Source organism: Paralichthys olivaceus, chromosome 13 (genome assembly GCF_024713975.1).
Source record: "Paralichthys olivaceus isolate ysfri-2021 chromosome 13, ASM2471397v2, whole genome shotgun sequence".
Classification (NCBI taxonomy): Eukaryota; Metazoa; Chordata; class Actinopteri; order Pleuronectiformes; family Paralichthyidae; genus Paralichthys; species Paralichthys olivaceus.
The window spans coordinates 531,271-555,407 of NC_091105.1; the positions used below are offsets into that span (position 1 = coordinate 531,271).

At 46.0% G+C, this 24,137-nt stretch overlaps 4 protein-coding genes across 9 annotated transcripts in view; 1 reads left to right on the forward strand and 3 right to left on the reverse strand.

Moving 5' to 3' along the window:
* Positions 1–390: 390 nt before the first annotated feature.
* On the reverse strand, positions 391–2,043 carry LOC138413474 (uncharacterized). The gene is made up of 4 exons (XM_069536838.1): positions 1,806–2,043; positions 1,590–1,734; positions 973–1,081; positions 391–606 (listed from the first exon to the last, which is right to left on the reverse strand). The coding sequence occupies exons 1-4, from the start codon at positions 1,879–1,881 to the stop codon at positions 439–441; spliced, it is 498 nt and encodes a 165-aa protein (XP_069392939.1). The 5' UTR covers positions 1,882–2,043; the 3' UTR covers positions 391–438.
* A 114-nt stretch (positions 2,044–2,157) lies between these two features.
* On the reverse strand, positions 2,158–8,818 carry LOC109646451 (gamma-aminobutyric acid type B receptor subunit 2-like). The gene is made up of 19 exons (XM_069536832.1): positions 8,522–8,818; positions 8,123–8,260; positions 7,837–8,007; positions 7,417–7,518; positions 6,574–6,639; positions 6,013–6,201; positions 5,699–5,941; positions 5,246–5,306; positions 5,014–5,094; positions 4,747–4,897; positions 4,545–4,677; positions 4,312–4,410; positions 4,124–4,240; positions 3,934–4,044; positions 3,620–3,847; positions 3,416–3,544; positions 3,083–3,164; positions 2,792–2,891; positions 2,158–2,522 (listed from the first exon to the last, which is right to left on the reverse strand). The coding sequence occupies exons 1-19, from the start codon at positions 8,771–8,773 to the stop codon at positions 2,348–2,350; spliced, it is 2,628 nt and encodes an 875-aa protein (XP_069392933.1). The 5' UTR covers positions 8,774–8,818; the 3' UTR covers positions 2,158–2,347.
* Positions 8,819–9,140: 322 nt separating this feature from the next.
* rpp25l (ribonuclease P/MRP 25 subunit-like) lies at positions 9,141–10,967 on the reverse strand. Its single transcript, XM_020113148.2, has 2 exons — positions 10,808–10,967; positions 9,141–10,337 (listed from the first exon to the last, which is right to left on the reverse strand). Exon 2 carries the CDS (start codon positions 10,335–10,337, stop codon positions 9,660–9,662), a length of 678 nt encoding a protein of 225 aa, XP_019968707.2. The 5' UTR covers positions 10,808–10,967; the 3' UTR covers positions 9,141–9,659.
* A 648-nt stretch (positions 10,968–11,615) lies between these two features.
* Positions 11,616–24,137, forward strand: part of col6a4a (collagen, type VI, alpha 4a) — a 39,391-nt gene continuing 26,869 nt past the window's right edge. The window contains exons 1-3 of one of the 6 annotated variants that reach the window (XM_069536825.1): positions 11,616–11,772; positions 12,295–12,411; positions 18,837–18,893. In XM_069536825.1, the coding sequence (XP_069392926.1) occupies positions 12,330–12,411; positions 18,837–18,893 (139 nt within the window). In that variant the 5' untranslated portion in view covers positions 11,616–11,772; positions 12,295–12,329. Of the gene's footprint in view, positions 11,773–12,294; positions 12,412–15,226; positions 15,365–18,836; positions 18,894–24,137 lie in introns of those variants that run through there. The other 5 variants (XM_069536826.1, XM_069536829.1, XM_069536827.1 and 2 more) reach the window with 5 other exon arrangements.

Here is a 24,137-nt window from a genome sequence, read left to right on the forward strand (position 1 = left end):
TGTCTCTCAGTATGTCTCTCAGTGTCTCTCTGTCAGTATGTCTCTCAGTGTCTCTCTGTCAGTATGTCTCTCAGTGTGTCTCTCAGTGTCTCTCTGTCTCTCAGTGTGTCTCTCTCAGTGTGTCTCTCAGTGTCTCTTAGTGTCTGTGGGACTGTGTCCTCTGCAGGAGTAAAGTTAGAAACAGATTGTCCTCCAGGATTCACGTGGACGAACATTTGTCTGAGTTGCATAATGTTTGTGTAACGATGGATGAAGCGTCCCAGTGTGGTGACATAATCTCTGCCGGCGTCATCACGACCGATTACACAGCTTCAAGCAGCCGTTTGTTCTCGAGCACGAACAAACTGAGAACAACACAAACAGGAAGAAGAAACCACAGGAGGGACAGACTGATGCTCCCGTGAGAGGGACGAGTCTCAGATCAGCTTTATTCTTTATTCATTTCATCACGTTGAACAAACGTTGACCTGAACGTCTGCGTCTCTGGTTCATCATCCGACGGGAGCTCAGGTGACAGTTGTCAAACAGCAGGCTGTAGTCGCTGCCGCCCGTTCGCACAAAATCAGAAACTGTCTTTGATCCTTCGAAATTCTTACGTGCGACGACCTGCGGAGAAAAGAGAGGAAGAGGAGTGAGAACCATCATCTTCATCATCTTCACTCAAACCTCTGATCAACCAAACAACACTTTGAAGGAAGTCAGAGGAAACTGATAACTTTGTATTTCCTAAAACATTTTGAAACTATTTTCTTATGAAACAACACAAACAACGTCAGCTTGTTCCAGATCAGTTCATCAGAACCAGATTCAACATCTCAAGATCTTTTTCTACGTTTCTCCTGAACTGTTTCCTGTGCGACACGTGGACCTGTCTCATTCCTGTCTTCTCATTCCTGTCTTCCTCTGTCCTCTTTTCATTCCTGTCTTCCTCTGTCTTCTTCTCATTCCTGTCCTCCTCCATCGGTCTCTTACCTCCCAGGATGAACTCATGTGTCCAGCATCGGTCACGACCGTATCAGACGATATTCCGTATCCGTCCCCTTTATGGATGAGCCACTGGGCCCCGTCCTGCAGCGTCACTCTGAGAATCACAAACACAGCGAGGATTTATTTCACTTGATCCTGATCAGAGAACAAATGTGAACAAAACCTAAAGTTTGACTTTACACATGATTCTGAATCAGGGATGACGGGGGAGGGGTTAGTTAGTGAGCTGCTGTTTAGAAGCTGTTTGACATTTGAACCAGACGTTACCATATTTGGAGGAGCGGGGGGTGGAGCCTGACTGCCCACCTGCATCTGCACCCATTGGACGGTACTATCTGTCAATCACACTGTGGTGTCCACCCCCCGTCCGTCCGAAGCTTTGGTCTGTTTGACTCTTGAATTTAAGACTTTTCTTTAAAGATGTAAAAACTAAACTACAGAGAGAAAACAGGATGAAACAGTGTTGTCGATGAAACGACTGTTGTTAGGACTCGTTCTCTCTCTTCTCTCTGGGTTCGGTCTCCACCAGCTCCTGAGGAAACATCACGCTCCACATGTTCACCTTTACACGGTTTAGATCAAACTGTGGACACTGAACTGACCGGACTCCAGAGTGGCTGATGGGTCCCAGCCGGATGGAGGATCCAGCCAGCGGCCTCTTCATCCTCTCAGCCAGGTACACCGGGGAGTTGTAGACCCTGGTCAGGGCTGAGCCCGACAGGTCGTAGCTGTGAGAAGTGGCGTCTCCTGAGTCAGAGACAAAACATGAGTCAAACTGTAAAAGAACCATGAAACAGAAAACCTGAGCAGAGACCGACCTTCACCCCAAGACGCCTCAGAAACAGGCAGCAGAGTCAGAGCCAGGACGCAGAGAAGCTTCATGAAGGAAAACATGATGGAGGAACTTTGCCTCTTCGTCCCTGATGAGAGATTTTATAGAGTCGTCCTCCTGTTAGCACACATTTATCTGTGGTTTCAACACCGACAGTAAACACTTCTGGTGGTTTCCCACTTTTGCAGTATTTGGAGTTTACTCGTCCAACAGGTTCAGGGTCGTCCTCTGTTGGATCCGGTCACTGGGTCAGAGCTCGGGTTTCGCAACTTTAGAAATTCACCATTTCGATATGTTGCAAGAACAAACAGAGCAGCTGGAAAGGTTCTGTCACAGAATCAGAGTTCAACAGATTTCTTTATTTAAAATGTTCTTACAAACCAAATTTCGAAACTAGCAACAGTTAATGTTAGAGCCGTTACCATGGTGACAAAATGTATAAAATACTGTATAAATGTGGACTTTTTATCATATTCATGTAAAATAATGAATATTTGATGTTTGTTCTTGATTCTCTGCAGCTTCAGGTCACTGCTGCGTGCCGCCCGGTGGGCAGGATGTCATCGTGGTCACGATGGCGTCGTGGTGAACGAAGGCCTCCATGCTGCCGAACAGACTGGAGCTGCTGGAGGGGACGCCACCGATGACAGGCAGGTAGGAGTGATGGAGGATCGGCAGCTGCACGGACAGACGCCGCCGGACGCTGAGAGAAATCAGACACAAATAAAAAGTGCTCGCATCATCGTCTCTCACACAGAATCTTTAACAAACACCAATCACAACGTCCGCTCAGCATTCAGCTGAACCCAACTTTGGGATTTGTCCCGTTTCACCCGAGGGTCAGGACGCCGGAGGACGTCTCTCCCCCTCAGAACACAGAGCTAGCTGCTTCTCATACGAAGCTATCACCTCTGTGGTCGGTGTGGTGACATCATCAGACTAAGCAGGTGACCTCATCAGGTCTGAACTCACAGTTCAGGAGCGTTGACGTCCTCTGGACTCGACAGTTTCTTCTCTGAGTCTCTGTCGTCAGAAGGAGCTTCATTATTCCAGCTCACAGATCTGAGCTCAGCTGCAGGAGGAAGAACAAACGTTAAGACACGAAGGAGCTGAGCTGCAAACATCCAGCGACGAGGAGCGACGAGGAGCGGCTGCAGCAGCGCGACGTGTCTGTGAGTTCCACGTCACCACCACGCAGTGATGAGGGTTCGTATTCAGCTGCAGCGTTGATTGGTTGTGTAGTTGTGTTGTGTGTGTGGTTACCGTTGTTTGATCTCATCACATGATGGAGGATCTCGGACTCTGACGACAGCTGCATGGTGATGGTTTCTATTTCTGCATCGAGCTGCAGAGACAAACATCTGTGTTATTATCTCGTTGTTCCAACTCTGGTTGTAAATGTTTAAAAGAGGAGAACAGTGTAGAATGTGCAGCAGGTCCAGGATCCACCCTCAATATTTCACAGTGAAGTTGACCTTTGAGGGTTTGGATTTAAAAAGTACAAATATAATCTCTCGTGTTCGACCTGAGCACACGATGCTTCTGGAGACAGAATCAGACAGAATCAGTCCAACCTGTCCTCTGACGTTTCCTCACCTGTGACGTTCGAGTCTTCAGCCGTCGGTTCAACCTGCTCAGCTGCTCCTCGTCTTCCTCCTCTGCCTCCTCATCCTGCAGATCTGACGGCGGCTGCAGTTCGCTGCCGTTCAGTCTCACGTGTAAAATCTGCAGACACATTAGAAACAGTCAGTCAGGGAGTCCTGAGGGTTTGAAGAGGAACGTAAAGGCAGAGCCGCTGACCGTCGGTCCAAACAGGCCAATCAGGATGCAGATGTTACAGCAGAGGATGAGGATGCTGCTCAGACAGAACTGAAGAGGAGGATTGTGGGACGTGAGCAGTGACCCCGACACTCCTGACACACTGAACGCCGTCACTGCGAACACGCTCAGCGCCAGACGTCGACCGCTGACAGCAGGACGGTCCGTCTGCACCGACCTGATGTTCCAGGCCAGGAAACATCCCAGACCCTGAGGAAAGAAACCAGGTTCTGTTTTATTCTTTCATGTAAAGACACTCACACACCCACAGCACGGCCTGTGGAGTCAGCACTGACCAGCAGGGGGCCTCTGTAGCCGCACACAGCAGTTAGCCACAGCTCCATGTGGATGCAGCCGCAGCGTTCAGAGAACGGCTGAACCAGGACGTCCTGGTCCGACGGGTCCGTCTGGAAAACAAACACATTCAGTCTTGATTTCATTCATTTCTTATAAGACCGTTTCTGCCAGTGTCGTAACCATGGTTACCTCTGCGTGATGCTGCAGCACCACCCGTCTGAGCGGGTCCAGAATCTGCCAGGAGCTTAAAACCAACACGTCCATCAGGAGCATCCAGAGCAGAGGGCGGCTGCTTCCACTCTGCAGCTGTCGAGGACGTCACAGGACAGAGTGAGACTTTTCTAACACTCACAACAGAACAATAAGAGGAGTCGTACCTTCGGCTTGATTGTGCAGAGAGAATAAAGAGTCCATGTTTTGATGAGGAGCACAGAGGAGGACACGGTGTGACCCACAGACAGAGTCCACGCCCCAGCCTGCAGCAGCAACATGAAGAGACAGATCTTTACATTCATCGTCTCCTGCTGAGACCTGAGGACTGAGGAGCCGCTGTGATTCACTTTCACTGAGGTCGAGCACTTTGTGCATGGTCATTATTCTTCAAACTCACAGAACAAAGAATCTCAAACGTCCCGTCAGACACCGAGGCTCCGTCCAGACCGGAGACCAGGACTGAGGAGGAGGAGAGGAGGACGCCCAGCAGGAGCAGCTCGTCCTGGGACACGCTGCCCGACCTCAGCGGCCTGAAGGAGGAGAGGAGTCACAGCTCAGCGTGCGAAACAGGAGACACAGATGTGGACGTTCGGACGCACCAGTGTCTGCGGTGGATGATGATGAAGCAGAGGACGATCAGAGCGATGATGATGGTCACAGCTGCAGCCGAGGAAACGATGCCGTACTGAAGAAGGTTCACGTGACGACGCTGCGGACGCACCAGGGTCTGATCTCGGGCTGGTCCTCGACCTGCAGGACACAAAAACATTCAGCTCCTTTCTGTTCAAAATCTAGAAAACTCAAAAAAATAAAACTTCAAATAAGAGAAAACAGCAAGAAAGAAGCTTTCAAAGTAAAATTCTGACCTTGAAACTTCAGAAGGTGGTTCCTCAGTCGGAGCTGTTGTGTTTCTGAACTGAACTCACCCACCAACACACCAGTGCTGCCTGCACACACACACACACACACACACACACACACACACACACACACACACACACACACACACACACACACACACACACACACACACACACACAGTACATGAGCTGGATATGATGACGTCAGTCGTCACTGAGCAGGAACATGTTTCATCACCTTGAAACTGAATCAGTTCGATGGTCGTCGGTCTTTCTCCGTTTCTGAAGAAAACTGGTCCCTGACAAAAAACACAAACATCTCATTTCTAAAGATCTACTGTACATACATTTAAAAAGTACTAGTACAAGTCTGCAGTACTGGTGCCAGTACCAGTTACAGTATCTCTACTAGTACAGGTTAAAGAAGTTCTGCAGAATAACAAGTAACATTACTATATTAGTATCAGTATTGGTACCAGAGTGGTTGCAGTACAAATGTCATCATAAATATTAGTACTAGTCCCAGTTAAAGCAGCGTTACTAGTTCTAGAGCTGGCTTGGTACTAGTACTGGTTAAAGTACAGTAAAAAAAATACCCCTATTACTGTCAGTACCAATAAACACAGTACTACAGTATTAGTATATGATTGGTTACAGTAACACGACCACACAGGATGTTCCGGTTTCTCACCGTGACGCCTTCAAACTGTGTTTTCTTCACGGCCTCCAGCAGCATCTTCTGCACCTCGTCCTCGCTGACCGCCACGTTCCTCTGGGCGCTGAACTTCTCTCTGTGCTTCACGGCCTCCATCACCTGAGCCAGGGCGGAGGCCGCCACCCACACACTGTCGTAGGCAAAGGCATGGAGGGCGCTGAGCGGTGACCCCTCCTGGATCAGCTGGTGGAGGTAGGCGTCCCGGTAGTTCTGAGACGTCTGCGGGACAAAGGTCACGGTTACAACACGGTCCAATCCATGTGTCCATCTTTTCATCTTAATTTCCTGACCCGTCCAGAGACTCCGGGTGTGTTGCTGCTGCTGAGCTGTCTGATCTGCAGCCTGATGGATCCGTCTGCAGCCGTCAGGACGCTGGTGGTCGTACAGCCAGAGACCCCCCCCCCCAGCTTCCACCCGCCGGTTCCTCCGTCAACAACGATCCACTGGTAACGAGACCCAAACAGGTTCAGCCTGTACGCCTGGAGGTCACAGAGAAACAAACCACAAGTACTGACTCAGAAAACTTCACTAGAACTCATTCCTCCACCAAGTCCAGTCCACTCCAGCTGCACACACACTCATCACATCAAATCTCACAAGGTTAGACTCAGACTTGACTCAGACATCATCCTGACATCATCCTGACATCATCCGTACATCATCCTGACATCATCCTGACATCATCCTTACATCATCCTGACATCATCCGTACATCATCCTGACATCATCCTGACATCATCCGTACATCATCCTGACATCATCCTGACATCATCCGTACATCATCCGTACATCATCCTGACATCATCCTGACATCATCCTGACATCATCACAACAACAACGTCTGAACTCACACAGCAGAAAACCTCAGACACAGAATCTTCTCCAAACTGAGCGATGATGATCCGAACGTCACGATCCTGCAAAATAATTCCATCATATGTAGTTTACAGTGAACACGTGTAGTTTACAGTGAACATGTGTAGTTTACAGTGAACAGTGAACACGTGTAGTTTACAGTGAACATGTGTAGTTTACAGTGAACAGTGAACACGTGTAGTTTGCAGTGAACATGTGTAGTTTACAGTGAACAGTGAACACGTGTAGTTTGCAGTGAACATGTGTAGTTTACAGTGAACACGTGTAGTTTACAGTGAACAGTGAACATGTGTAGTTTGCAGTGAACATGTGTAGTTTACAGTGAACACGTGTAGTTTACAGTGAACACGTGTAGTTTACAGTGAACAGTGAACATGTGTAGTTTACAGTGAACACGTGTAGTTTACAGTGAACAGTGAACATGTGTAGTTTGCAGTGAACACGTGTAGTTTGCACTGAACATGTGTAGTTTACAGTGAACATGTGTAGTTTACAGTGAACAGTGAACACGTGTAATTTACAGTGAACATGTGTAGTTTACAGTGAACACGTGTAGTTTACAGTGAACATGTGTAGTTTACAGTGAACACGTGTAGTTTACAGTGAACACGTGTAGTTTGCAGTGAACACGTGTAGTTTGCAGTGAACACGTGTAGTTTGCAGTGAACACGTGTAGTTTACAGTGAACACGTGTAGTTTACAGTGAACACGTGTAGTTTACAGTGAACACGTGTAGTTTACAGTGAACACGTGTAGTTTACAGTGAACACGTGTAGTTTACAGTGAACACGTGTTGAGTCTGTTGACAGGTTTTCTACCTTCAGTCTCTTCAGGCTGCTGCAGACGTCGTCAGAGAGCGTCTCCGTGGAAACAGGCTGAACTTTGACCTTCAGCAGCTGTCGCATCAGATCCTTCTTCATCTGGACACACGATCAGGATGAATATTCATTTCACAGATTCGTCACAGAGCTGAAAACTAAATGTGACTGATCACACATGTTGGTTTTTATGTGTTGACTCATTACGCCACCTAGTGTTTCAAACCATCCTGGCAGACTCCATGTCAGGTCATTTACATTTTGTTAATAATAATCATCTAATCAAATGTGGGCGGTTCCTCGACACCAGCGACCGCTCGTCAGAGTGAATGTGTGTGTGTGGGGGGGGGGGCACTGGTGGAGTTTTCTGTGGGCCTGATGATGTCAGATGAAAGGTCAAGAGGTCACCATCATCATCACCTTTGAGAGTCTGGGTGTTTCCTGGGTGACGATGCCGACTCTGGTCCACTGGTGGCGCTGCAGCAGTTTGACCGTGGCCTGGTTCACAGCTCGGTCTGATGGCATTGTGCTGAACAAGTTCCCGTACCACTTCCTGTTGGCCAAGCTGGGGGACGACACCGCAAACGACACCTGCAACGTCCAAGGACACAGGAAACTGTCGTCAGAGTTTTCACGTGAACAACAAACGTGAGGAACATTCACAAAGTCAAGTGTATTTCTGAAGAAGCCAGAGGTGTGAATGTACCTGCACCAGGTTGAGAGCTGGCAGAGAGCGAGCGATCAGTGATGTCACCCCTGGACACACCCCTCCAAACACCATCAGGTACTTTGGCCCCGCCCACATGGCGTCGAACAGAGCTTTGAGCGATTTCGCAGGATCGCACTTCAGAACATGACAAAAACACAACAGATGGATGACATGACAAAATCTATATCCCCCTGGTGGCTGGGGCAGTACAGGTCATAAACCCCGCCTCCTCCATGTTATCAGATGGGACATGTTTTATAATATAGTGAATAGCCCTTGTGCGTTTGAAGATCTTATCAATTTAAGTTACCAACTACCAGCAGATGTTAGGGACACGACCCAAAGACCTTGTGAGAGCTCGGCGTCCGTCAGTGAGTCCACAGGTCTCAGACCAACCTGTGAGTCCAGCAGCTGCAGCTGAAGATCATAGTTTCCCAGCGGTGGAGGTTGTTTCTTCAGGTCCTGCAGAGCCAGGGTGACGGCTGCACCCAGTCCGGCCGTCAGGTTTTCCCCCCCGGGCCCGGAGCTGACCGGCATCATCCACAGTACAGGCAGAGGGTGGCGGACCTGAGCCAGCACCGGGCCGACGGTCAGCCGGCCGAGCAGCAGCAGCAGCACGAGAGTCTCCGAGCGTCCACTCTGCTCCATTCGTCCACTGATCTGATCTGATCCTGCTGCTGAGGCTCTAATCCTCACGTGCTCAGCTGAGGAGATAAAGAGATCAAGGTGCCACCAGGTCCTCCACACAGACAGACGGCTACTGACTGACCACTACTACAGACAGATGGCTACTGACTGACCACTACTACAGAAAGACGGCTACTGACTGACCACTACTACAGACAGACGGCTACTGACTGACCACTGCTACAGACAGACGGCTACTGACTGACCACTACTACAGACAGACTGACTGCTCACTGCTACAGACTTTATTCTTGTTTTTTTCTAAAAATAAATAATTGTTTTCCAGAATAAACCAGAAATGTGAAGAAATGAAAAATGTTTAACAGGATTTCAGGTTTAAACAAACTTTAATAAACTGTTTGTTATTTTCAGAGTCTGTTTATTGTACAAACGTGTTTCAACAGACAGGAAACAACGATCTGCATCAAATGAACATTTTTAAACACCTGAAACATTTAAAAACAACTCACAGATTTCTGCTTGAAGACTTTTATTAACTCATTAACTTCCTGCGGAGAATTTAGCAGAGTTTGATTTGATCCGTCACAGACGACTGTGACTGACGAAGGCTTCGATTTTTTATGGTTTAACTGAGAAATTAATGTTTTCACAAAAACAGCTTCTGTTTGCTTCTGTTTCCAAGAATGAAAATAAAATTCAGTCAGGTGATAAAATAATAATAAACTGAAACCTTGAGTTCATTGAAGCAAACTTGTGACTGTTCTTTGTGTCCATGTCGACTTCCTGTAGTTTTGACTTGTTTCCTGCTGATAAAACGTCACTTATTTCACTTCCTGCTGCTTCTGCGTTCAGTCTTTCCTGTTCGTGCAGTTTGTGAAAATCAACATCATTTAGCTGCATCTCTGGATCGTCCAGTCTTACGTCCGAGACCCTTCCCTCTGCCTCGGCCTCCACCACTGCCTTCCCCGCCTCCTCCCCCTCTCTTCCTCCTGTGTCCTGGTCTCTGTGCGGGGATGCCTCCCCCCTCATCTCTGTTTGCAGACTGAACCCACAGGGCGTCATATCGCCCGGGGGCCTGGTAACCGGGCTGGCCACAGTCCAGTGGTTCTCTGGAGAGGAGGATCCAGACGGCGGGCAGCTTCCTGTTGACTGTCAGACTGTCGAGGCCGGCGGTGGGCTCCAGCGGCTCCCACACCTCGACCACGGTGCTATACAGCAGCCGGGTGAGCTGGTGGAGCCCCTTCACGCGCCGCTTCACGATCTCAGCACAGGTGATGGCTTTGGAGACGCCTTTACCACTCGCCGTGAAGATGATCTGTTTGCAGAGGGGCTGGACCGGGGCCTCCTGTTGTCCCTCCACAGCCACGCCTCCCTCCTCTGGCGCCAGGCGTCCCGTCTCTTCAGCTGCTCTGGATTTGGTCTCCATGCGGCTCAGGGCGTATCGCAGTAGGTTGCGGATCTTGCTGCCGTCTCTGACCCGGACCTCTGGCGTGTCAGGGTCAAGTCCGGGGAACGGACAGACAGAGGGCTGCTCCACCGTCCGAGCTTTACTGTAGTTCTCCATCTGCAGACGCAGAACACACACCTGTTACTCTCCATGAGCAGAGGATTCATGTGGCTGTGGAGCCACGTGAAGTCTAAATAAACACTATGATCTCATAAAGGCAGAGACACAATGTTCAGCAGCTTTGTAAGAACCACAGGACTCAGGTCCAGAGTCAGAACCAAGAGTGAAGACATGAAAACAAGTGAAATAAGAATAAGTGATATGTTGTGACTGAACTTCTGTTGTCCGGAACAACCTGTCATCGCTTCAACAGGGGGGGGGGGAAATTCAACTAATCCTCAAACTGATCAAACTCAATACAAACATGAAACCCTGGCTAGCTGTATTAGCGGCTAAGCTACATGCTAACAGCTTAGTTAATGTCCCCGGAAATGGTTCGGATACACAAACACAGCGTCACGACGGCGTTAACGTCTCCACGCGTCATGTGATGAAGTGAAATCATTGATTAAAGTTTCTCATCTCACCGGAGGCTTCAGTTTCTGCTACTTCTCACTCCACATGTTTGAGTCCCTAAGCACTTTACGTTACCGGACATCGACGGGCACTGTCGTAAACCGTCGTGCTTTACTGTAGTTTTAATTCAATGGTCACAAACAAGACACGATGCAGCGGCGCCATCTTTAATTTATTCAACATTTAATTAGTCTCTTTGAAAACATCTAACATATCTAAAACATCTAAAACATCTAAAACATCTAAAATATCTAAAACATCTAAAATATCTAAAATATCTAAAATATAGAATCTATTTATTTAAATTACGAGTTTCACTCTATCGACCTCAGGGGGCAGCAGTGAGCCCGAAGGAGGAGAAGAAGAAAAAGAAGAAGAAGAAGAAGAAGAAGAAGAAGAAGAAGAAGAAGAAGAAGGAGGAGGAGGAGGAGGAGGAGGAGGAGAAGGAGGAGGAGAATAAAGGTGAGACTTGTGAGTGATTCAAACATTTTATTTGTCACGAGGAGAAAAGTTTTTCTACATAATGAGTAAATCTTTAAACGTTGATTCTGGTCAGTTCAGATACAGAAACATTTCCTTCATGGACAACACCTGAACCTCCTTCATTACCTGAACCTCCTGCAGCACCTGAACCTCCTTCATTACCTGAACCTCCTGCAGCACCTGAACCTCCTTCATTACCTGAAGCTCCTTCATTACCTGAACCTCCTGCAGCACCTGAACCTCCTTCATTACCTGAAGCTCCTTCATTACCTGAACCTCCTTCATTACCTGAACCTCCTGCAGCACCTGAACCTCCTTCATTACCTGAACCTCCTGCAGCACCTGAACCTCCTTCATTACCTGAAGCTCCTTCATTACCTGAACCTCCTGCAGCACCTGAACCTCCTTCATTACCTGAAGCTCCTTCATTACCTGAACCTCCTTCATTACCTGAACCTCCTGCAGCACCTGAACCTCCTGACGTTAGTTTCAGGTGAAGTTAATCAGTACTACTTTCTTCAGTATTAGTTTGTTGTCTCACGTTAGTTATTTTATTTTCATTTCAATTGGACACTGGTTCAATATATACTTTATATTTTTATATATTATTGTGACACTAGATAAACACAACTCACATTTTAATTGAATGTTAGTGCATCTGATATTTACAGGATCTAATTGTAATATAAATAAAGAATTGCACTGATTTGGAGTCGGAGGGTCACATGATAAATGAATGTGTCAGAGGGAGCATGTTGTCGTCTGCTCCACTGAAGTTCAGTTGGACTCAGATACTTGGAGACAACAACAAGACAGTACTTGTAGTTGAGATATATAAAATGTTCAGACAGAATAGATGATACACTGATAAAACAATATATGAAGTAATGTAGAGAATAAAACTAATGTCGTGATTCAGATCTTTGTCATTTTCTGATTTTCGTCCCAGTGGTTCAAAGAATTATTGATGAATTTGTCCTTTTTGTGTGTTTTTGTGTGTATTCTATATGTGCAGATGGAACAAGTCTTCTAGAGGCTCAGACATGTCACATGACCTGTGGCCACGATGCTGAATCTGCTCCAAGATGGTTCCACCGACAGACGTGGGGGCCCCACGAGGCCCCGAGGGGGGGTAGGTCATTTTCATTAGTTACTTTTATTTCTCAGGACAAGATGAAAAGAAAACGGACAATAATTTCCCACCTCAACGTGTGTGTGTGTGTGTGTGTCTATCCTGACTCAACGTGACCAACGTGTCCCTGACGTGTCCCTGACGTGTTCTGTATGTGAGAACAAATGTCAGAGTGAGACTCAGTTTGTCTGTCTCCTCCTTCACTCCTGTATAAAGTCTAAATCCAGGAGAAGTGAGGACACAGCAGAGCGTCCTCCACTGATCCTCTGAGGGAGTGGGGGGGTGATGAGCTTCGAACACGTGACACAAACATGAAGAAACACAAACAAATGTCTCTGGAGACAAAGTGAGGACACACACGTAGAAGAAGTGAGGAGCTCAGTGCTGTTGTTGTTACTGACTGTGAAGATGAGAGGATCTTTGTATCCTGGGTGATAGACACACACAGACACACACACACACACACACACACACACACACACACACACACACACACACACACACACACACACACACACACACACACCTCAGGGAGAGCTGGTACATGATGCATGTGTATTTTACAGTTTGTGTTTGGTGAGTAATTGTGTTGTGTTACATGAAGTTGTGGTGTATTTATGAGCAGGGTGGTGGCTCAGTGGAATCTGTTGGACACACTGTTGGACACAGTGTTGGACGGACACACTGTTGGACGTACACACTGTTGGACACACTGTTGGACGTACACACTGTTGGACGGACACACTGTTGGACACAGTGTTGGACGTACACACTGTTGGACACACTGTTGGACGTACACACTGTTGGACGGACACACTGTTGGACGGACACACTGTTGGACGGACACACTGTTGGACACAGTGTTGGACGTACACACTGTTGGACACACTGTTGGACGTACACACTGTTGGACACACTGTTGGACGGACACACTGTTGGACACACTGTTGGACGGACACACTGTTGGACACACTGTTGGACGGACACACTGTTGGACACACTGTTGGACGTACACACTGTTGGACACAGTGTTGGACGTACACACTGTTGGACACAGTGTTGGACGGACACAGTGTTGGACGTACACACTGTTGGACACACTGTTGGACGTACACACTGTTGGACACAGTGTTGGACGGACACAGTGTTGGACACAGTGTTGGACGGACACACTGTTGGACACACTGTTGGACGGACACACTGTTGGACACACTGTTGGACGTACACACTGTTGGACACAGTGTTGGACGTACACACTGTTGGACACAGTGTTGGACGGACACAGTGTTGGACGTACACACTGTTGGACACACTGTTGGACGTACACACTGTTGGACACAGTGTTGGACGGACACAGTGTTGGACACACTGTTGGACGTACACACTGCTGGACACAGTGTTGGACGTACACACTGTTGGACACACTGTTGGACGTACACACTGTTGGACACAGTGTTGGACGTACACACTGTTGGACACACTGTTGGACGTACACACTGCTGGACACAGTGTTGGACGTACACACTGTTGGACACACTGTTGGACGGACACACTGCTGGACACAGTGTTGGACGGACACACTGTTGGCTCCCTGCTCTGCGGTTTTTTAGGTGAGGCTGGGAAACGTTCTGTGAAATAGAAACACAGCTCTAAAGTCAGAGTAATAAGAGAGAGAGACCGGCTGTGGTGGAACTAACATGTGAATGTGGATCCGTTTGAAACAGGGACAACTTGTGGGTTGCCAGGTTGTTGAAAATTCTCCTGAAACAAACACTGTGGTCGTTTTATTTCTAATTCGTTGCAGAAACGTCTCCACTGGACTTTTCTTCTACAGCTGCAGGAAGTCTGGACCAAAACCTGTTTATCATCTGCTCCTCATCAGCCGAGTCCTTATCTTCTGTGTGTGACTGAAAACGTAGTTATATGAATATGATTATTGTAATTAAAGTTCACAGTAGTTACTGACATTAAAAAGATAAAGTTCTCTGAGCATCTGCTGAATGAATTTAACATTTAACATACGAGACACATGCCACGTTTCCTGGGGGGGGCGGGGCTGCGGGAACCAATGATTGAACAGTTTCAACATCAATAAATTGTGATAAAACAAAACATACGAGCTGAACTAGCTTCCCCCCCGACATGTTGGGTTTGGTTGTGACACAGTTTGATGTGATTGTTTCAGTGACGGTCTCTAACGATAAACGATATGATGATGATTTAATTAGAAAGTTTGAAAAACACTCACTTTAATGTTGTTTATCAGGCTCACAATCCAAAAACACTAAATATTACAACGGACGCACAGACGATGAAGATCTCATTAATAAATTATCATTATTATCATTATTAACTTACAATTATAGTTCATTTGTCCTGCTTTAGTTTCAATTCAGCTGTCAATCATAATCATTAAATAATTAATTAAAACCAAACTGATCAGAAACAAAATGACAGAAACCGTCTTTGACAAACATTTGTTCAACGTCTACTTTGATTCTTTAGTTTGGTCCATGTCCCATCTGCTAACATGGAGGAGGAGGGATTATGAGCTATACTGCAGCCAGCCACCAGGGGGACTCTTGGAGCCACTGTGTTGTCCATCTTTACTGTGTGATCAGTAACATGTTAGCGTACCAATGTTTTATTTATTTATATATATATATATATATCTATATATATATATATATATCTATATATATATATATATCTTTGTTGTGAATCCTCAAACACGGAGTGAGTAGCATCCTGTGTTCCTGAGAACTCGGGTTGTCCTTCCTCCCAGGAGGAGTTGTGGAGAATTGCTTCCCTCCATCTCTGCTGCCGGGTGGAGGGCTCTGGTTGGAGTGGACGACTGGGAGGGGTGTCTGCTGCAACAAGTCTGCACCTCCCCACATGTCCGTGGGACTCGTGTGGTCTGCTGCAGAGGGTGCGGACGCAGAGCGGCACTAAAGTAAGTGACTCCCTTGACTGTGGTGTGCAGATGATAAACAGTGACATGTGACTTGGGGACATGGATGGAGAATGTGCAGCTTTGTGTGTGTTACCTGTCACCTTCAGTCTGCAGGACTCTTGGCTTTAAAGCCTGAAATGAAGCTAATTGGTTTGAGGTCAGAGCTGCTGGGGGACGGGCCGATCCTAAGAAAGTGAAGAACCTCATCCACATGAATTCATTCCTGTCTCCTGCTGGGTTTAATGTGTTTCATGACTTTGAAAGTTATTCAGATTTCACAGTGAGCCAATCAAATGTTTTAATAGTTTGAGTTTTTCAGACAAAACCTTGAACTGAACAGTTTGTGGTGGATTCAAAGTAAAAGTATGAATTCCTGCAGATTCTGTTCTTTTGTTCAAACGTCTTCAATGAGACACTCTGGTCTTTTTTTTAAGTGATTTGATTTATCATCTCTGACTCTGACCTTTTGTTTTTATCACTGTGAACTGAGCAGGCTGCTGTTAGCTTCAACGAGCAGGACGCTCGGATATCTGTTTCGTCTCTGAGCTTTGTTTTCTAGATTCACCATCTGAATCTTTTAATGTAAAACAAAGGAAAAACCTCTGCTCAGTTTCTTCAAGCTCAAAGTGGCGCTTTCAAAAAATGAGTTAGAACAAAAAGTAAAAGACATTCAATGTATTTTCAGGAATATTAATATATATAATCTCACTTTTGAGAGGCTTGAACAAATGTGGACATTGACTTCATTACTTTACTGCACCTCTAAATCAAACCTTCATGTTTTAGACATTTTGTTGAATATAAAACAGCAGAATGAGTGAAAACATGAAAAACCAGCAGACTGCTCCTTTTAGAATAAGTCCTCCAGCTCAGAGTCTGTCCTCACTGTCCTCACTGTCCTCACTGTGTGGAGTTTTTTTTAACAACTCGATGTAAAACACATGTCGGGTCCAAGTATTCTCCACATGTGTTTTCTTTAAATTCTCCAGAACAATGCTTGATGTTGTCGTGTTGCGGATCCAACCCAAGAATATTTTCAAGAGGTTTGAGTATAAAGACTGTACAGAAGTTCAGCAATGACAAAACTATCGAAGATGCTTGAGATTCAAAAACAAATTTAACTGCAGTTAATGTGTTTCTAGTTTTTTTTATGAGCACTTGTCTTTTGAATTGGTTCCTGATGAGAGACGGAGGACGTTTGTGGCTACAAACACTTCCTGTCATTTATCCACACACTAAGTTTAAGTGTCTTAAATATATATACGATTAAATGTGACAGTACAAATAAAAGGAGGCACGGTGGTGAAGTGACGGGACAAAAGAGAAACTACATTATTTCGGTGTTTATTGAATTTGCTGTGGTTTGTTTTTTTCATTATCAGTGTTGTGTGTGTTTATTGTGTTTACGTTGTTTTGTCTTTGGTATAGTTACAACTCTAATCTCTAGCTGCAGATAAAGTCACATCTTAAATCAGTTTGTTCTCCCTCATGTTTTAGTTTTGTCTCTGTTGAGCGTCCATGCTCCACACAGCTCTGCTTAATGTAAGAGAGACCCCCCCCCTCCATCTGCACCTCATCTGTTTCTGATTCAAACCTCTGAGCTGCTTCTCTCTTAAAACTCTATAGTCTTCATTACGTAACACTCCTGCAGGGAACTGAAATATGTCTGTGCCACTCAACAGTGACCTCATCTTTATTCACTTCACCTTGTTAAACTGAGTCTTAACTGAACAGACTCGGTGTCAGTGTCTAACGAGGCCGTCAGGTTCACGCTGTTTATTAAGAACAAGTGAGAAACAGACGTGGAACAGAGGGTGGAGTGCAGCTCTGCACATTTCTCCTGATTTAACTTTCTACATTTATCTTTCTGAAACATTGGTCATGCTTTAAGCCTTTAAATCTTAGTAATAATAAATGAGTAACTATTGGTTTCTCCTTTTTAAAAATGTCATTGTGATTTATTTTATTCTGACGAGATAAATCATTCTTTATCCGACACGTGTTTTCTGTTAAATCTTGTTTCTACAGCTGCTAACTATCTCCGGACTGTGTCACAGACACATTATTCAAATGATTAGAGATTCTAACGTTCCAGGATCTTCCTCTATGGTTTCTATAGCAAACCTCTGAAAGCTCGACTGCTCTGAACTTACTTCACTGTTTAAATCCTTCTTCATTTTCTCTTTGTGTATCATAGATCTGCTGTGTGTGTGTCTGTCTGTGTGTCTGTCTGTCTGTGTGTGTGAGTCTGTGTGTCTGTGTGTGTCCATGTCTGTGTGTGTGTGACAGATGACAGATAACAGAGCGATGTCTGAGGCCTTATTTGGTCCGAGAGTCTAAATGTCCAGTCATTAGTGAGGAGAACCAATCAGATGATGAGATTAGGATTGTTGAGGAATCAGGAAGCAGCTCCTCCCTTCAGATGTTTCACTCTGGAGGTTCTCGTGTTTCCTCCTCAGCTGCTTCTGTCGGCTCACTGACCAAAGATGGATTAAACAACCAACATGGAGAATGTGTCATTAGCCTCAAGTGGAAGAGCCTCACACTTATTTTGTTGTTGAAAACTTAGTGAACCTTAATCAAAGAGGAAACTGGATCAGCCCGTTTCCTGTTTGTAACGCTCGCCTCGGAGCCGCTGAGCAGGTGTGACGCTGTTGTTCTAAACTGCTCCGACCAAATGTTGGGTCTATTTAGTGAAGTCATGTAAACAACAGACCACACACCCACCCGGCCGCTGATAACCTCCGTGTTCTTCCTGTTTATCTGGATTCTTCTATAGTTTGTATAAACTCTGCTCACACTAATGGATCAGAGGTTTAGAGTAACGCTCCGAGCTTCAAATCCAAACCGCAGCGGTTTTACAGCATCAGTCATCAGGATGAAGGAACCTTGAGTACTAGTACTACTGAAGTACACTTGTGTTTGTGGGGATGGAGCAGTACTGATGATGGCTAATATGCAGGTAGTAATAGTTGTCAGAGTACCAGCCAGGGGCGTTTCAACAGGGTGGGCAGAGCAGGCAGTTACATTATGGGGCCCTGAGCTGAGAGGGGCCCCCCAAGAAGAGGTAACCACAGGTTCAGGTCACACTGGAGGAAAAGGCCTCAGGACACCAACTCTGTGACTAAAGCTTCATTTGTTCACAGGTTTAGAGTTTGACACACTTATGTATGTGTGTGCACAGCAGGAACCTTTGTTTATACATTCAGTAGTAAAAGTAGTATTTACAGTACTACTAGTAGCTGTAAAAGCAACAGTCAGAGGTGAGGTAGTAGTTGTAGCTGTAGAGGTATTAAAGAAGAGTAGTGACAGTAGTCAGAGTAAAGACAGAAGTATCAGTGAGTATGTTTACATGGACACTAATATTCAGATTTTAAGTTGCAGTAGTACTGATAGTGTCAGAACTTGCAGTAGTACTGATAACAGTAGTACTCCTGAGGTTGGTGTCTAACGTCTTTGTTTTGTGATCCAGGATCTTCTGAGTCTCTGAGCCTCCCGTCCTGCCGAAGTGTCTTTGAGCCTGAACCAGGTAAGACTCTGTCCCTCATCGTGGACACTGACCCGAGCTGCTGTCACACATGAACTCTGGACGTCCTCCACAGTCCATGTGTGAAGACTGGTCTGAGGCCACGCTCTGCCTGACACTTGTTTGGTTTCTCTCTCCTCCTCCTGACTCTGAATATTCATCAGTGAACAAGCGGCTGTAAAAGCTCGTGTGTTCAATGGAGCTAACATTTCTCTTCTTCTTGAGCTCCAGTCTCCAACACTCGTGGTCTCTGTGGTGAGTTTGTGGCTTTTAGAGCCAATAGAGGTTCATAGCTGAGGCTGGTGGTCGTGTGTGAGTCCTTCTACGGGACGTTGGTATGGATGTTTGTGGACAAAATTAACTCCCAACTTTCTTCTGCTTTTCTTCATGACGAGGAATTTCCTGCAGATTTCAATCTTCACTCATCAGTGGAGCGTTGAAACCCGAACCCTTAGATTTGACCGAGCTGCCACACAAAGAGAGAAGCTGCACAACAACAACACACAACCTCAGTTAACGTCAGGATGCATCGCAACAAAATCATAATGACGAGTCTTTGAATCTATAAAAGCAAAAATAAATAATATTAAAGAGACGATTATTGACATTTAATCAGATCCTCGTCTTTCTCTTCTTATGTTTAGTTCTGAAAAATTAAACATAACTTCAAATGTCACAAAGATGATTTGACTTTTCATGTTGTCATCAGAGTATTTTCTGAGGAACGTGAAAAAAACAATGTCCCGCCTCCTGCTGCTCTACAGGCTCCACCCCTCGCCTGAATGTCCCCCACATGTTCCTGAGATGAGGACGCACCTGCAGCTTTCACTTAGCGTCTTTACTTGGCGTGTCTCCGTCCACCCGTCCCTGTAGAAGCACCTCACAGTTTGAACATCTCAAATGAGTTCTTGTGTTTTCATGCCACGACTCTGCTTTGAAGAGTCAAACAGGAAATGGACTGATCCTCAAAGGAGTTCTGGTCTGATCGGCGACAGTCTGACGCCGAACTCATTCCTCTGCACCCTCACTGTTCCCAAGAGAATTTGTCTGAGTTGCGACACCATTAGACCGCAACTTATTCACCCTGTTGTTTTTTATGGCAGCTCAAAGCCCCAGAGGAGCTCGCTGTGAACTCTGGGAAACCACCAAGTTTTTTCAATTAGCAGAGAGTTGGCTCGTTCGCTCCCGAAGTCTGAGCGGGGGAACATGCTGACGAGGGCACGCGCTCCACTGTTTGACTTGTTCGGTGTGACTGGGCGGAATGACAGCAGATAATGGTTGTTTAGTGTAATACTCAATATTTCACTCAATATTCTCGGCCTCAGTAAATATTTCTTGTGAGTATTAAACAGAAGGATTAACACGGTGTAGTTTGAATGACTGATGGTCTTCATGTGGTCTGGCTGCCGTCAGTAAACACTTGTGAACAGCTGCTCGTCTCATGTAACGACTTCTCTTCAGATTCAACACACTTAATTATTGATCACGTCATCATCTGTCCTCCTGAATGACTGTGTCACTAACTGCACCCCCCCCCGACCTCCACACGTCAGCTTTAATATCTGTGTTTTCTCAACTCCGAGTTATCGTACTGAACATTTACACAAATATAAAACTCGTCCACGTGTGTGAGTTCCCAAATAAAGAGAAATGTTTCTGGTGTGAAACGTGAACTCACAGTGCAGCTGAAGCTGCACCTCTGTTTTCTCTGAGCTCTGCTCCAAACACCACCTCCATACATTGAAATAACAAAGTCCTCAGGTTTAGATTAGTCAGAGCACAAACATCTGCCGTTCAAACACCATCGGTAAATCACACGGGAGGAGGGAATCTCCTCAGCCCTGCTGTGTTTGGTGATGTTAAGCAGCAGGGGCCACATCCAGGGGGCCCCGTCTCTGGTGGGCGTTACAGAACGTGCAGCTCAGGCTGGGGACGGGACAGTTGGCACATATGAGCAGAGACACTTGTTAGATTGTGAACTTTGACCTCCTGCTGTGATGTAATGAGCAATGAAACCTCTGGATCTCAGCTCATCTCCCTCATATGGAAACTCTTTATAGTCACAATGCATGGTAGAAACAGGCCAAAAGTATGTGGACACCTGGAAGTTGTCAGTAGGATGTTTTACATCTGTTTATTCAATAATGTGCTGCTGCTGCTGTCAGAGTCAAGCTGTGCTCACACCCACAGAATCCCTGACAATCTTTATTTACATCTTTAATCGTTATTTTCTTAAAGGAAACGTTCTCTGTGCATCTTCATGTTGAGGGATCTAATCAGCGTTACGACTTGAGTTGACTGTCACGACTCTTTTATTTTAGGTTTTATGTGAGTGCTGCATATTATTGATGAGTTGTTGAAGCTGACATTGAATTAAAGAGTTTGAGTCTGTGTTTGGATTTAATTCGTTCATTTGACTTTTCCAGTTGTTTCACTTTGTAACTGAACTCAAAGTGTTAGATGTTTACCCCGAGGCTGAGCTCGGGTTCGTCCACACCTCAACTATTCTTCATGGAGCTTCGTGCATGAGCATCTCTTTCACGTTGAAACAGGAAAAAGACAAATTATCGCCTCAGGCTTGGACGAACTCCGTCTATAGTATCATGGAGGATCTTTGACAGAATGTCAGTGAGTGTTATAGGTTCAGTCTCAGATCAACAGTTTGATTCTTCAGAACAGAAATCAAGTGAGACAGTCCTCTGGACATTTACCCTGTTGACCATGTTCTGCAGCTTTCAGATTATTATCAGACCGAGCAGGAGCAGAGGAGCAGACATGCTGCACCACTCTCTGTTCAAACATGTGCTCTCAAGATGTGAGTCTAACTTTCGAGGTCGGAGCAATCTGGGCCTTCCGGGGTCACTCATGATTGGCGTGCTGGTTAGCCCTCGGGCAGATTTGCCTCTTGGTGGGTCCTTGAAGAAATTAAGTCCTGATGACGAACGCTGTGTGAGCAGCTCCGAGCTTCGTTATTGGTCCTGTTAATTTGTGTTCTTCATTGAAAGAGGTTTCAGTCAAGTATCCACATCAGTCAAACTGGTTCCAGCTTTGCAGGTCGACCCTGTGAAGCAGCCGTCTGAGACCCTGAGCTCGGAGACTTCAGGCGCCACAGTCCTGCTTCCTCCTCCTCGTTGTTGTTTTGAGTTTCTGCTGTTGCAGTAAAATCCTGCAGAGTCTTGTGCCAACGTAACATTTGACTGGATGATCCTTTACACCATGTCTGGATCTGGGTGGTTGGTGGGTAGTGTTTAAAACCATATAAATAAAGATGGACAACATGTCCCCACAGAAATCAGAAACACTTGATCACACATTCAGTGGAGTTACATGCAGCCAAAGAACCGAATTTCTGATCGTATAAGACGGAGTTTGGACTTTTAAAATGCATGTAAACACCTTAGTCCGATCTATCGGTAAAAAAAGGACCATAACGGACATCTCAAAATCGGAAAAGAACACTTAGATAAGTCGTTCGTTGTTGGCATGTATACTCAGCCATCGTATCTAAATCGAATGTTGCATCCTGCGTATGCTCGAGAATGTCCGCCAGGGCTTTCACCAGGAAGTGGAAGGAGACGGCTCTGGTAATAAATAGTAGTTGTTGATGGAAAAGGTCAAACGACACCATGGCTGGAAATCAACAACTCACTTCTGGACGGACGAGGAGACCTGGTTCATTCATAACCAAGTACAAGAGATAAATATGTTTAACACTGTGACGTGTAGGTCAACCAAAAGTGGCTCTACAACCACTTGTTGAAAGGGCTACAGCGCCACATAGTGTAGCGGAGTCAGCCATGCACCGGCCATTTATTCAATTCTCTGAACGCGTATATACTCAGACAAGTGACAGCGGTCCGTTCAGTGACAACATCGGTATATGGCTTAATCGCATCGAGCTGTCCCATGTAAACGTACTGTGAGATAAGAACGACCTGAAATGACAGAAACATCTTTGACAAACATCTGTGACCGATACTGCAGCCAGCCACCAGGGGGCGACTGAGATGAGCTGTCGTGTCCTTCGTCTTAAATGTCACATATAGTTTGCACAACTACCGTCCAGTTACGAGCAGATGTGAAAACAGACGCTTCTTTGTTTGCAGCCACCATAAACAGCGGAATGGTTCTCGCTCCACCGGCTGCAGCGCTGCATGATGGGAAAACCCTGGATCAGCTTCCATGATGTGGATTTTGGAGCATTGAAGCTGCAGTTGGAGTTCATGTGTCGTCCATCACACAAACTGTTGATTGTCCTCAGTGTCTCTGTGCTGGAATGTTCAATAAGAGAAGCCAGAGGACTGGTAGAGCTTCCACAGGACTGAGCGGTGTGATCCTTTAAAAGATCAGTAGAGCTGCACTCTCATTGTGTTTATGGGGTTTATCTGATATTCCTGCCTGAAGAATAGTTTGTCACCGTAGAGACATAAGTCCAATTGTTCCATGTGCAGTTAGGAAGATAAAGCGTCCGCTCCTCCATCACTACTACACTGACATCACCACGCCACCACCATGGCAGCGTGTGGTTTCTTCATCGGGAGGAAACGGTCGTTCATCTCTTTATACTTTGTCACCGATCGTCTGAATATTTTCAGTCCCTGTTGGACTCTTGGTGTTACAGACTTCCCCGTCTGATCTGAAAGGATTTTTTCTCGACCTTCAGTTTGTCCTTTCTGAGGGTACGGATATCGTCCCTCAGTCGACCTCCAGAGAACATCTGGACCAAAGAGGAAATCCTTATGTTTCTCCAGAACCTTCTGCTTTGTGCTATAAGCCTGATTTTAGTTTGGACCGGAGCTCTAAACAATGAGGCCCCTCATTTCTCTGAACATCCATACAATCTCTGGCTAAATAAATAAGGTTGGAGTGAAGCGCGGAGGTCCATGTATATAGACTCGGACGCATAAAAGGGCAATCAGCCTGTGAGTGGAGCGCCGTGTTGTGATTACCTTCACATGCTTCCCATCTGAGCGAACCCCGTTCCCCTCACCCTCGGGGCCTCTGCCATTTAGCTGATGATTAAACACAGACTTAAAGATGTGGGGGGGGGGGGGGTCCATTACATAGATGGAGGTTTAACACTGAGCATTAATGTACAAGAGCTGGTGATTATCACATTTACTCAGCTGCTCTCACACTGAAATGCCTGGAGGACAGAGGGGGGGGGATTTCTCAAGAAATTCTCTTTAATCCCACACACCTTGGAAACAACTCACAGCCGAGTTTCTCTGAAATGAATCGGCTGGA